We start from the raw sequence: 14,174 nt of genomic DNA on the forward strand, positions 1-14,174 counted from the left end.
TGGCAGTTGGGGCACAACAAACTGGACGAAGCAGTTATCAACCGAACAGACTTGATTGCATGGAATAATCAGTGTATTTATCGAATCTGTAGCGGTAAGTCGAATTTTAGGTTTTGCTTTGATGTCAGTAGAGCAAGTTCACATATAAAGCAAGCCTACCTGATGTGATTAGTGGTATTTTGTTTCCTTGAAAAATTTTACAAAAGCAAAAAGGGGAGACACACGTTCCCAACTAAATACTGAAGTTGATACAACAATCCCAAATTTTCGGTGTCCCTATAACAAATTAGAAAATTACATTGAGTCATGGTATGACGGTTATCGGTGGTAAATGAACTGACACATTCCATTTGTTGAAGTCTTCAATATCCTAAACTACAGCTATTATTTCGCTTCTACCCCTGTCTATCGCGATCTAATACTCTCTTTCACTATCCATGTATTTTTGTGGTAAGGACCAAAAATATGTAATTTGTTTTGAAAACAGGCATCGGTTACAAGCCTAAATACTAAAATATCGATCGAATACAATCTGGTGTCCATATGGGTCATTCTATAAATTTGGATCACAAACGTGTGACATTTTGACGTCCCTCTTACACCCAACCTGTGTGTAATTTAACATGAAAATATCATTGAAATTAACTTCAAACTACACTCAACCAAAAAAGAAAGTCCCCCTTTATACTTTTTTGTCTTCCTCAAAAACCTGGGCAAATCTTGCTCAAATTACGACTGATCAGTACAGAAATTCCTTAGCAACACTGCCATACACTTTGTTTGGCCGAAAACAGTGATAAGGTGTACAAAATTATAATTATAATAATAAAAACCATTCTTATATAGCGCATATCACTGTGAAGTCCCTATGCGCTCTCATGAAATCAACAATTATACAAATTGAACGGATATGTTTTGACCCGGGTTTTGAATTGTTCGATGTTTCGGCCTGTTTGACCATATCTGGTAAGTTGTTCCATAGCTGAACTGCAGCTGATTGGAAGGAGCGGGAACCATATGACTTAGTTTTAATGACTGGGGCTGACAACAGAGAATTATGGAAAGAACGCAGATTTCTAGCTGGTTTGTACTTCTGAACTAAACTTTGAAGATAAACAGGGGCAATACCATGGATACATTGATATGTGAGAACCAAAACTTTCAAATCTATTCTTGCCCGTATCGGCAACCAGTGCAAATCATGGAGAATAGATGTGATGGATTCACGTGTGCGAGTCCTGGTGACAAGTCTAGCTGCAGAAATTTGTATACATTGCAATTTACTAATTTGAGTATCAGGCAGTCCATACAGTAAGCTGTTACATGTATCTATACGACACATAACCAAAGAATGAACCAATTTTTCTGTAGATTTTTTATCCAAATATTGTATAATGGTACCAATTTTATGAAGGGCAAATGAAGCAGCACGACACACATTACTGATAAGATTATTCATAGAAAGATGAGCATCAAATACAACTCCAAGGTCGCAAGCACTAGAAACTAGACATATTGAAGTATTATCTAATGTGATACATGTGATAGGATTACAAGATCTATGGCGACTAGAAAACTGAATAATCTCAGTTTTTATTGTAAATTATGAAATTTAAGACAAAAATCGTACCGAAAAAAGTTGCACTTTTGTATACGAGCCAGGTGAGTGTGAACCACAACATGCACGTGTACAAAAGTGAAGGTGTTTTCGGTATCATTTGTCATAAATTGTATAAATTCGTACACATTATCAACATTTTGGGCAAATATAGAGTATGGCTGGAGTGCTAAGGAATTTGAGCGAGAGGTGCTAATTTTGAGTTAGACAAAATTAGACCAAAGTTAGACCAAACTATTGGAAGAGGGGACTTTCGTTTTTGGTTGAGTGTATTTTAAATTGTTTATCACTCTTGGAGATAGAAGGCATGAAAAGCTGTGCTCTGAATTTTCAAAACTCGATGTCAGATGTAGCAGGGACACCAAACGAGATTGGACCTCGCTTTTATACAATGACCCATACACGATGTACGACTCAACCATTTAAATGCACGCACTATGCGTGTTGTTTACTGTTGCCATGACACTACCCTCCGACACAATTACCCACTATCACCATTGACTGCGAGTATTCATTGAGGTCAATTTCTGTAAGAGCGATGAGCAGGACGTTCCAGCATATAGTGCTGTCCATTGTCAATACAACTGTAGTTGCTGCACTATTTGCTTTGTATAATATATTTTACGGTGCCTAGATATGATCGGGGCGGTTCTACGGGGGCGGGGGGGGGGGGTGCATAGCCGCCCCAACATTTTGTCTAGCCCCAAAATGCCATAACAAAATTGCAGTAGCCAATTGTAAAAGTGGACGGTCTACATTTCACCCCTGCTAGCCCCCTAAAATATAGGCTCTAGAACCGCGCCTGGATATGATCCGGGTTGATGTGTATAATTGCTAAAAGGTTGAAATCTGGATTTCCAGAAGTATTCATTGGTAGAAAAAAGGAGGGAGAATCTCAGTAAAGATGACGCACAGTCAAAGCGTTGTTAATGCTACTCATGTTAATGACATTAAAAAATGTAGGAATTTTGTTGTTTTGTTTCTGGAAGAATTGGACATGGACCTCATTTTCAGAAATGCCTTACTATTTTAGTGCTTTCATTTGTTTACACAAAAACTTCTCGTTTGATTTTTAATTTGCCGTGCTGATTTTTAAAATTAAATATACGGTGGCGATTACCAATTTCAGCTAAAAGTGCAATGTAATATAGTCCTTTTTATTTTATTTTCAGTTGTCATTTTTTTTTTTAAGTCTTATTATTTATCTTTATATTTATTATCTATATTGTAAAGCTAAAATGTTAAATTATTTTGTATTGTTTCGTCTTAAAATTCGCATTATACAAAAAAAATCAGTGGATATCCCTCTGTTAAAGAATATGTTTGATCATTATTTCGTCTGTTATTGAATTACTGACCTGTGCAAACGAATGCATGATAAAATGACAATCATAAATAACGAAATCAAATGAAATTTACCCAGTCATATACGTCTCAGAATGTATTCGAAAGGAATGTATTTTCCAAGCAAAATTATTTCCTGTGGTGAGTGAGATGGTCATATTCCGATGTGTAGCCTACTCCGTAAATATCAAGGTGAACAATGTGGTTCTCGATTGAATGGACAATGACATGCGGTTTCACAAATTAAAGTTGATTTTGTTTTGTGGTTGGTGTTAAAACTCCTCATATCAATCCTGTCAAATGATTGAGGACAAAATGTACCGTGCATGTGATAAATGGAACAAAAGATGTGCACCCATCCGACTGGTTAGCAATAACTTCATGGTTAACAACAACAACATTGTTGTGAGACACAAGCACAGGACAGGCAAAGTTGAATAGATTGTACCTATCCACACTTTTTCACAAATGTAGTAAATCAGGGATCTTATTTGCATAAACTAAAAATGGTCTCGGCTTCGACTCGTCCATGCTTAGCACAAATCTACAGTTCCTCGTGGTTCGGCATAGCCCCAATATTCCAAAGGACTGTGCAATTTGTGGTACAAGCATGAAATTTCGCATGTTGGTTCTTCATGCCATGAAAAAAATGTTCAGATATAGAGGCATTTCATATTTAACCTCTGGTGACCTTTTAGAGGTCAATGAACTTTGCACACTCTATTTATAACTTTTGTTCTTCAATACTTAACTTTCCTATGACCCGAGTCTGCGTCATAGGTGTTCATGCAAAAAAAATAATGATCATGTGGGAACAATTCATATCTGACTTCTGGTGCCCTTTTAGAGGTCAATGACCCTGGTAAACCTGCTTGTAGCTATTTGTAAGATTTATGCTTTAAACCCAATCTTTTTTCACGATTCATGTCTAAATGAAAGGTGTTCACGACCTTTTGTAAAACATTACCTAGCCTACCTATTGCTATCAATAAGATTTACACAATTGCAAATGCCACTTTTTTTGTCAGGACCCAAGTCTAAAACTTAACTGTTTGTGCCATGAAAAGAATATTCAGATGAAAGGACATCATATATTTTGACGTATTTTTTTTGTATATCTGATTTGCCGTTATTTATTATATGTATTCGTCAAAACGGCATTTTGTCGTGACCCGAGCCTCAATAGTGCCGAAGAACGGTATTGCACCCATTAGTTTACAGTCATGTTACGAATACAGACCCCACAATTAATTTTCAGGTGATCTCTGACCTCGTTTCTCCTTGTTTTATTGGCTTACACAATTTGATGAGATTGGAATAGAGATATGTGGGTCTGTTTTGTTAAAGAAAATGTACATATGTCAAGCAATTGTTCACTCTTGTGTACTTATTACACCTTGTTGTATCCAGATGGACTTGGATAACCACGTTTGTAACCTCTTTACCTAGCCCAATGGTCACTGTTAGAGAGTGATGCTTGTCCCATATGTGTCTCTTATATTCTGTTGCGCCTGCATCTGCCCTTTTAAAAGGGAAAATCGAGATCAGAGGTCATGCCAAAAAACCCCAATCTTTGGGGTCTGACTTCTTGACATGTTGTGGAATAATTAATGCACTCCTTTTGTAAAAAATAGACTGCAGTCATAAAAAGTGGCAATTGGAAGATTAAACATGATAAATAACGTCAATCAGAGTATACAAAGTTCATTGCCTCGCAAAGGACATATCACAGGTCATATATGACATGTCTACATATCTGAAAATTCATATAAATGCAAGAATACCCCAAGTTTAGATATGGGTAATAAACAAGTCTTGTTTGAATAGTTAATCCTCTTATTATATATAAGTAGGATACGCGAAGTTCATTGACCCCTTGAAGGCCATCAAAGGACAGAAATGAAATTCCCTATATTTGAAATTATTTTCATAGCATGAGCCAATTATCATTATGACTCGGGTCTTGAAAAATTGGGGTTTAAAGGTCTAACCGTACAAAAATTTATAAATAGACTATACGGCAGTTAATACAAAGGTCATTGACCTCTAGATGGCCATCAGAGGTTAGCCATTGTTACATTTTTCTGCATTTGGTCTATATTAACATTGTATGAAGACTATACATAGACTAAGCTTCTTAGGAAAGAGATGTTTTCAAGAACAATAGAGTTTCCATAGGAGTATTTAAATGTCATGACCCCTTAAAGGTCACTAGGGCTCCGATGTGAAATGCCTACATATCTGATTTTTTTGGTCATGGTTTGAAGACCTCACATGCCAAGTTTCATGCTTTTATCACAAAATTCACAATTCTGTCCCTATGCCGCACCACTATTATAACAAGATCACTTGTTATTGCAGTACTGTGAGTGGATGCCTGCAGAGAGTCATGGGTAATGGCTGCGTTCGAGTCAGTCCCGATGGATATACTATTCACATCAAGACGGGAGACCACAAGGTACGTCTTTAAAATCCGTCAGCGTCTGCTTTCCCGTTTCTCAAATGAACGTCTGTGATGGATAACAACAACCTTTATGCCAAATGAAATCATTCGTTGCTTTACGACATGCCGTTAATCCTCTCCTTAAAAGAAAACCCGACCAGCTGCCTTTAATTTGGATATTTCATCAAGACTTAACCAGATATCTCTCTTATCTTTAGATTTTATCTCCTTAGTACCGCTTGACTTAACAACTTGTGTAATATGCCTGAATCATTCTTCAGTGGCCTAAAAGCACCTAGAATTTTACAAAATAGTAAAGGCCTCCGCGGTTTTATGTTCCAACGAAGTGACTAAAACTGTTCACAAAGAAATTGGGCAAAATATGCGAAAGAATGAACTTCTGCTTCCTTGACCATGGAAGAAGAAGTTCATTTGCAGTCACTCTTTATTGCTATTTCATACCAGTATGAAATAGCAATAAAGAGTGACCGCAAATAGTGACTAATGAGATGGCCATTTTACTTATTATTTTCTGTTCTACAAGAAACTTCTAGATTGTATTTAAAATGACAAAAAACTTGTTTGAAACTATTGGTCTTTAATCATCACTGTCTTTAACGTTTTCTTCGTCTTCATCTTGTTGGAACAGACCGTCAAAAGTGTTACAGTGTTTAGGAACTGCTCTGTTCAGGCTCTTTTCACTTCCCTGCCCATTTTCAATTTGTCTTCGACATCTTCCACATTTGTTTGATGAGTGCCATTTTCTTTCAGATGAAGGTAACGTGACAAAAAATCCTTTTATTTGATGAAAGAGATTCGCAATGCCCAAAGGGTCTTCATGTTGGAATTTTCCTTGGCCTGATCTTTACTCATATCCCCATTAATGTACTTTTCATATTTTGCACTCCACATCTCATCAATGGCTTTTAGGGACTCTTTCAACCAGTCTTGATATGCAATGTTGTCTTTCAAATCAGAACAAAACTCATCTTTATCAGATAATTCGTCATCGCCCACTTCCATTAAGAATTCTGAATCATTTTCCTCACGATCTTTGTTTTCACCATACAAATAGATTCAGTTTCATAAATTTCCACATTAGGATCTTTAAATCTACGGCTTTTTTAATATCAAGTTCAGAATGTTCCACCTCAACTTAATCTATTTTAGATTCCTCTACAGCATGCACATTTTTTTTGCATGCCTCCGTGGGTTATATCTCCGTCCTAAGCTTTTGTCACACATGTGACAAAAACATAGGAATCGACAACAGAAATAACATTCATTTTGAAGCCCTGAAGGTTAACCTTTGAATGGTGAGAGATGGAAAAAATCGTTAGATAGTACTACTCATGAGTCACTGCTCATTGCTAATTTTCATTGCTAATTTACTCATGAGTCTTTGCTCATCTGCTTATTTGCTCATTTTCAGTGCTTATTTACTCATGAGTCACTGCTCATTCGCTCATTTTCACTACTCATTTGCTCATTTTCACTACTCATTAACTCATGAGTCATGGCTCAACTGCTCATTTTCACTGCTTATTTACTCATGAGTCACTGCGCATCTGCTCACTTTCACTGCTCGTTTACTCAGGAGTCACTGCTCATTTGCTAGTTTTCACTGCTCATCTGCTCATCTGATATATATTTTGTATGTCATGCCTTTGGATCCCTTTCAGGGCTCAGGAACGGATTCCACGGTCAATCTGAGCATGTATAACTCATCCGGCTCATCACCTGAAGTTAAGATCAACTGTAACTGGAAGGATGACTTCGAGAAGGGAAGTATAGACACATTTCACCTGAAGAGCGCGGGCATCACTGAAGCGGTAGAAGGCATCGAAATCAGGCTGTCCGAAGGAGCCTTCAGTCAGAATTGGTGAGTGCAACGAGCAGACAAATTAGTAAGGGACACGATTGCATTTTACCCACACTGAACAAAATTATATATTTGTAACCATTCCCGGTTGAACTAGATGCAAACGATAACACTATTTTGGAAAAATGTTTTGTTTTTTACAAGCTTCACCGAAATTGGAAAAAGTGCACTTTTTCACCATAGTCCTTTTTTGACATACTGTGTTGCTGTAGTGTCATTGGTAGCACCAACTTTACAAGACACGGATTCTTGGTGCAATATATACAATATATAAATTAAAAAACAGAAGCTCCCCAAATGTTTGCACATTTACTCATAACCGTGGGTTTTCTCTGCATCCATTACAATTACATTTGCGAGAGAAGGAATCTGAGTGCTTCTTCAGTTGTAAAATGTAAGTAACACTGAAGCACCTTCAATTTGCTTGAATCAAACAGGTTTGTGGAAACCATTGACATCAAGTTCCAAGACTTACCGAGTGACAGGAGTAGTGTCTTCCCCCTCCATCGATGGATCAAAGAAGGTGAGACTTTCTGCGCCGTCAGGAATGATTCCACCTTACCTCAACAAGAGACCAATCGGAAGCAGAGACTTGATGAACTAGCCAGGAAGAAGGAGACTTATCAGCTGGAGAGGAAGAGCAACGGTGACTTGGCAATCGCTCAGGTACACAGTGACTCCCTATTGTCCCTTCTTGGGCGAATGAGGTCGCAGCTGCAACGCAATTTGATGGGTACAAGCAGTAAAATATCACTTTTATGGAAGCAAGCTACTTCTATTTTATAATTAACAATGATTATCATGTGATGTTGAATAACTGCAACGTTAAAACTTAAACAATAACATTGACTTAAGAATGTTTATGGCTCCAAAGTGGCGTCGTTTTAGAACCCCATGTCCGCATTTGCTCAAACATAATTATGGTGGCCTACTTTCCCCGGTGAACATGGGCGTCGCGAGGGTGGGGGGGGGGGGGGAAGGGGAGCTTCTCCCTAAAAGGAAAAGTGGGAACAAATAAAATGAAAGACGAGGGGAAAATTCATATTGCTGTTAATGTAATGCAATGCACATTTAACAACATGGCTATCCCATGTCCGCATTTGCTCAAACATAATTATGGTGGCCTACTTTCCCCGGTGAACATGGGCGTCGCGAGGGTGGGGGGGGGAAGGGGAGCTTCTCCCTAAAAGGAAAAGTGGGAACAAATAAAATGAAAGACGAGGGGAAAATTCATATTGCTGTTAATGTAATGCAATGCACATTTAACAACATGGCTATCCGCCAGGAGCAGTAGGCAAATGTCCCCACCCATTCTCGAAAATATGATAAAATGTGAATATGCTACAGACAGTACAAGAATGTTGGGAAATAATGTGCTTTGCCCCCTTCACCCTCTAGAAAAAAAAATCCTAGACGACTAGCTTGACAAATGTCAAGGGTTTACATTAGTTGTACTCAAACATTTCGAAAGAGGAAACAGTTTTAGTCAAACGAAAGCGTGTCTCTACTCTAGCATTGCCTGAAGGAGCTCATTATGAATAACGGAAGGAATACAACCGGCATGAACTGGGCATGAACTGAGCATACAATCAGACACAAAACACTGAAATAAAACGACAAAAAAACGAAGAAAATGTCCGGAACAAAAGCAAATGGGAAAGCAAACCTATAAAACGGAAAATTAAGGAACATCACAGTTGGGTCAAGCTTTTCAACTACTTTCTCCATTAAGATTTAAAGTAGCAAATTACTGGGGAAAAGGTGGAATTTTTCTTTGAAAACTATAGAGCCTTTCGTAGAAGGATATACACTTGCAACAAATATCTGATTTCATTTCTCGAAAGGTACATCGAATATGTAGTTAAGGGCCCTTTTTGTAACGCAAGGTTTCCTTCTATTGACATAAAAGTCAATCTGCAAGAATCAAACAAAATGGAGTTGTTTTTTAACTTGATGTATTTGTATTTTTTTCCCCCAACAATGCGCAGGTTGCAAAGTTGCCGGACGACCAGGAATTTTCGAACAAATATTTCGTAAGTCACAATAGGTTTGTTTTTGAATAGAAGTAAAACGCGCGAGTAAAAATGTGAAAATCACAACATAAACAATTTCGTTATATGTTATGTTATGATTATATTTGTGTAATTATGTGTAATGTTAAGTCTAATTCTTAACCGCAGTTTGATGTTCTTGCTAAACGAGGCATTATCTACAAGATTGACACCATTGCAACCCAGTTAACAACGGATAGGTGGAATTCTTTGGATGACATATTTAACGTGTACAACGACAACTTGCCCATACCATACGTAAGACCACAGTTTTTGGTTCTTCAAGAAACAAAAAAGGGTCTTCATGCTTGCAAGGCTCCATCATTTAAAACAGACGTATTACGAGAATTCAGAACAGAATTAACTGCCTCTTTGTTCTCTCTTCTTGAATTTTCGAATGGTGTTGTAAAACACTAAAGTTTGTTCCGAGTATTGTTTAAAGAGGGGAGTTCCGTTCCTGTATGGATACATCCGGCGACAGCTTCTTTCTGTGGTGGCGCAAGGCTCGCGCGAGTCGCGCTCATACTAAAATGCGCGTGCGCCTCGTCTTAAAGAACGCGTGCAGCAAGCGCGTGAATTTCTTATTATGGCCGGCGGAGTTCACTGTATCTTCAGTATACAAATATAACATGGTTTGAGGGTGGACAGTCGATATTCGCTCCCCGAGGTATTGGAAGTTGAAAAACTAGTTCCCGAGGCGAAGCCGAGGGAACTAGTTTGTCAATTTCCAATACCGAGGGAAGCTAAAATCGACTGTCCACCGGAATAAACCATGTCATATTTGTTTTACTATACCTCATACATATTCAGTTGCCGATTTGTTTCATATATGCACCTAAAACAAAATTCGGGGAAATTTGTACAACTCACCAAAAGAATATTTTTGTTGCTCAACTTCAATTACTAGTTCGGTTCGTTTGCAATATAATATAGTTACTGCAGTTGTTTGTGTACAACTTTCTTTTGTACATTTTCTCCAGTACGGCATCATTGAGCTCTGGAAATTAACATTTTCGCGAACCGTGCAACCATGCATCTCTCATGGTGAATGATCGTGCATGCGTACTGCACCCGTGCTACAGTTCCTCGATTGCTCTGTAAAGCGCATGCGTAGTAGACTGTCGCACGGGTATCCATGCGACAGTCTACTACGCATGCGTATTTACCCTGTGCGTGAATCCTCGCGCGCGCGTTTGGTAAACAGCAAGAATAACATCTGACACCTGATGGTGAATTGACAAGTAAGAGTTCGGCTCTCGATCATGAATGTGTATGAGGTATAGTAATAGGTTTTATAATCATGCCACTAAACCTCTAATAAATACAGTATTACACATTTTGAAGGGATATTAGCTACGTTACGATGGAATTGTATCGATTGAACCTTATTGTTATTCATGAGTACTTTCCGGTTGTTTGTTTAATTAACAAATTACTCGATGTTTCCAGGGCGTTAAGAACTAGCGGAGTGACGAAGCGTTTGCCAGCCAAAGGTTGACCGGTTGCAACCCTTGTCAAATTCGCCTCTGTACGGATATCCCAGCAAAGTAGGCAGAGTTTTAAAGATATTTACGATCCAAACTTGAACTTCTCTAGAAACAATATATAAAGTAAAATGATGCTGAAGTATCATGAACGATACCAGCGTATAGCTTGTAATGCGGCACATAATATAAGCGTTTTGAACGAGATAAAGCATTTTTGTCCTTGAGGCAAAGCCTGAGGAGTAAGGGCAATTTAACGGAAGTTTGACACCACAAGAGTGGCGGGTTTTATTGACAAGAATATTAGAGAATAACTTCATCATTTCAGTTGTTTTATACATCAAACATTGACAAAATTTACTCTGTGTGCCACTTTGCTAAATCTACCACGATGGCATTGCGATGTCTGTGGTACTATACATGTATATCATCGTATATACATAAATGTAATGGTTTATTCATTCTTGGTTTGTTCTTCTTTTTTCTTGTTTGGTAGCTTGGCAGTGACGGATGAGATGCTACAGCCAATCATTGAAGGTCTCAACATCCAGGAAGCAATCCGAAGCAAGAGATTATTCATCGTGGACTACAGCGTGCTGAAGGACATCAAAACTACTGACAACAGAATCGTATGATTTGATGTCTTTTGAACAAAGCATAGAACACTTATGCGCATATCAAATGCCCCCCCACCCTCGCGCTGCACCAGGTCCGATGGCGGGATTTGGTAACGTTTTTCATGCCCCAGGGTTGGGAATTTGGTCACTCGAAAACATTGTTGTCATTGGCGTACTACATGGAGAGGCAATCACTAGTGTGCCCCACTTATGTGTGTCGGAGACGTTCACTCATTTCAATTTCGCCCGAGGGATGGGGTTTTGTCACTTACAATCCCACGTCATGGGTGGGGAAGCCCGGGGTGGGCTTCAATTGATATGCGCATTACTGATTAATTATTAGAACAATGAAAGAAGGTATACAGATACGTTTGTTATGCTGTTTTTTATTTTTTATCAAAAACTAAGAAAGTATGCTCATTGTTTAACCCAATTGTTATTATCATAAGGTGTGTGCACCAATTGCCCTCCTTTTCGTCAACAAAGCCAAAACTCTGATGCCTGTTGCCATCCAACTCTACCAAGATCCTTCAGAAGAAAACCCGGTAAGTTTTAGTTCAGACTCAAACCTATCATTGCCTGCATTTGTAACAAATTCTCAGTTTGCATTTTTTATTTAAAAAAAACCTTGCTTTTTCTCTGTTTGACGTTTTCAACGGTCAGAAATGTTTTATTTTGGGCTGCTTTTGCGCCACTAATGTATAAAAGGGACACAAGAAGTGTTGTCGGGCTGCAGATAATTCCAAATAATTGCAAATAAAACCTGGGCTTTTAAACCATACCAGGATTTCGATGTTTATCTTTCACTGAGTCCAGTGTATCATTATCTGGTTAATCTCTTAAGGCAATTATAGTTTTTACCACAGGAGGCCAGTCAAAATGGTACTGTTAGTTATTTCCTGCTGGAATTACCTTTAGGAAGTCCCATACATGTAACAGGCACAGTTCGACAAATAATGATTTACGTTGTTTGTGCATAAATTTCATTTATCAAAAAAGAAAAGAAAACGTGGTTTCATTACTGGACAAAAAAAACGAATAATACGTTGGATATTTAATTCGTGAAAAAAACAAAGTGGGTTAAGGCCACTGAGGATCAATTCAGGTGTGACAGGTAATTCTGTCCCCCCTGGTAAATGTGTCCCCCCGGACACATTTACCGGATCGTGACCCGGTAAATGTGTCCGGGGGACACTTATACCTAGGTAAATTTGTCCCCCTCCAGGTAAAAATGTCCCCCTGCCCAACGGTGAAAGTGTCCCCCTGGTAAATGTGTCCCCATACAGTATGCAATGAGAGCAGCAGCGTGTTGCATGCACGCGCCAGTACATGCTGCAAGATTTGAGGCAGTGATTATACATGTAACATGTGTGTGTGTATATATATGCGTCTCCCTCTACAATGGAAATTCGTCCAATAGGAAATGTCGTTACGCGCTATGATGGGAACACAGACCAATCCAAGGAGACGTTGTATCATACTATCAATGCGACGAGGGCCATCGCCATGCATCGCCGCTGTGTTGGCCTATCGCGGTAGAATCGCGATAGACTTCACCGTACTCCGAATCTAAACATTGTGTTCACGTATCATCTAATAGACTAAATTAAATATTTTTTATATTCATGAAGGGCAGACTAAAAGTCCAAAATGTATACCTTGTAGAGTGAATTCATCAAAACAATAACCTTCTGGGTTTCAACATGGAGAAATAAAACGAGGGGGACAAAAAAACCTGGGGGACAGAATTACCTGGAGGGGACAGAATTACCTGGAGGGGGACAGAATTAACGGGCCAGGGAGGACACTTTGACCTAGGTAATTCTGTCCCCACGGACAGTTTTACCGGGGGACAGAATTACCTGCCACACAGGCATGCCGGCCAGTCGTTCAGTCAAGCGATACTAATCAGTCATTACTGGTGGTAGGCATTTATCTGGTGCTAAAACTGCCCTAAGGAGATAAACTCTGGAGATAAGAGAGGTCGCTTAGCCTGGTACGAAAACCCGAATATAATGGGTCAGGTTGGGTTTTACCTTTAAAGAGGACAGGAAATTATGAACGTTGTTCAGAAAATTATGTGGGGAATAAGACCTAAGCCACATGCTAATCAAACCTTGCAATATAAGTAGAAAGCAAAGAGACTATCACTATGCCAATCCGTCTAGCACGCATCTCCATTTGTCAGGTATTTCTACCAACTGACCCGGAGTACACGTGGATGTTAGCCAAGATGTGGTTCAACAACGCCGATGGCGCAGTGCATGAGTCAGTAGCTCATCTTGGCTTCACTCATCTGATCTGTGAGACAATGGCTGTTGCTGCCAATCGCTGCCTCTCCCCGTCTCATCCTATCTTCAAGATTTTGGCACCTCACTTCCTCTATGTCATGGCTATCAACAGGTTTGCCATTATTCTAAAAAACACAACAGCAGAGATATCACATATTTTATGTCACAAATAAGTTAACCTGGAAACATCACTTATAAACACATCACTGTGCAAAAGAACAGGACATGGTAGGTCAAAAACAGTCTTCCCTTAGTGTTTATTGAAAGATCTAAGACGATAAGTCTACAATCCAAAGGATTTAAAAAATGAACACCTTAGTGATCGTGTTCCCTGATGAGTGCCATAATGAGCAACTTGATGAGCGATCAAATGATGAGCGATCAAATTGTTTTCACACACGCGCATGTGCCACATTGCCGCGCAATATAGTTGTTGCAACAAAT

General features: G+C 38.9%; 2 protein-coding genes and 1 long non-coding RNA gene across 3 annotated transcripts; all 3 read left to right on the plus strand.

Moving 5' to 3' along the window:
- On the plus strand, nt 1–8,863 carry LOC119731419 (allene oxide synthase-lipoxygenase protein-like). Its single transcript, XM_038204588.1, has 5 exons — nt 1–94; nt 5,324–5,420; nt 7,088–7,287; nt 7,725–7,953; nt 8,801–8,863. Exons 2-5 carry the CDS (start codon nt 5,352–5,354, stop codon nt 8,861–8,863), a joined length of 561 nt encoding a protein of 186 aa, XP_038060516.1. The 5' UTR covers nt 1–94; nt 5,324–5,351.
- Nucleotides 8,864–9,265: 402 nt separating this feature from the next.
- LOC119731072 lies at nt 9,266–10,887 on the plus strand. Its single transcript, XR_005271423.1, has 3 exons — nt 9,266–9,320; nt 9,468–9,596; nt 10,788–10,887. It is a non-coding gene; the product is annotated as an uncharacterized LOC119731072 (long non-coding RNA).
- Nucleotides 10,888–11,213: 326 nt separating this feature from the next.
- Nucleotides 11,214–13,903, plus strand: LOC119731420 (polyunsaturated fatty acid 5-lipoxygenase-like). Its single transcript, XM_038204589.1, has 4 exons — nt 11,214–11,233; nt 11,319–11,451; nt 11,889–11,984; nt 13,628–13,903. Exons 1-4 carry the CDS (start codon nt 11,214–11,216, stop codon nt 13,901–13,903), a joined length of 525 nt encoding a protein of 174 aa, XP_038060517.1.
- Nucleotides 13,904–14,174: the final 271 nt, after the last annotated feature.

The sequence above is a fragment of the Patiria miniata genome, unplaced genomic scaffold (assembly GCF_015706575.1).
Source record: "Patiria miniata isolate m_02_andy unplaced genomic scaffold, ASM1570657v1 HiC_scaffold_23, whole genome shotgun sequence".
NCBI lineage: Eukaryota > Metazoa > Echinodermata > Asteroidea > Valvatida > Asterinidae > Patiria > Patiria miniata.

Bases quoted from the DNA above. Each gene is read 5' to 3' on its own strand.
- LOC119731419 (XM_038204588.1), top strand. From the start codon at position 5,352: ATGGGTAATGGCTGCGTTCGAGTCAGTCCCGATGGATATACTATTCAC. The intron at 7,288-7,724 runs GTGAGTGCAACG...TGAATCAAACAG, and splicing joins GGAGCCTTCAGTCAGAATTG to GTTTGTGGAAACCATTGACA. The intron at 7,954-8,800 runs GTACACAGTGAC...TCTCTACTCTAG, and splicing joins GTGACTTGGCAATCGCTCAG to CATTGCCTGAAGGAGCTCAT.
- LOC119731420 (XM_038204589.1), top strand. From the start codon at position 11,214: ATGGCATTGCGATGTCTGTG. The intron at 11,452-11,888 runs GTATGATTTGAT...TATTATCATAAG, and splicing joins AAACTACTGACAACAGAATC to GTGTGTGCACCAATTGCCCT. The intron at 11,985-13,627 runs GTAAGTTTTAGT...TCCATTTGTCAG, and splicing joins ATCCTTCAGAAGAAAACCCG to GTATTTCTACCAACTGACCC.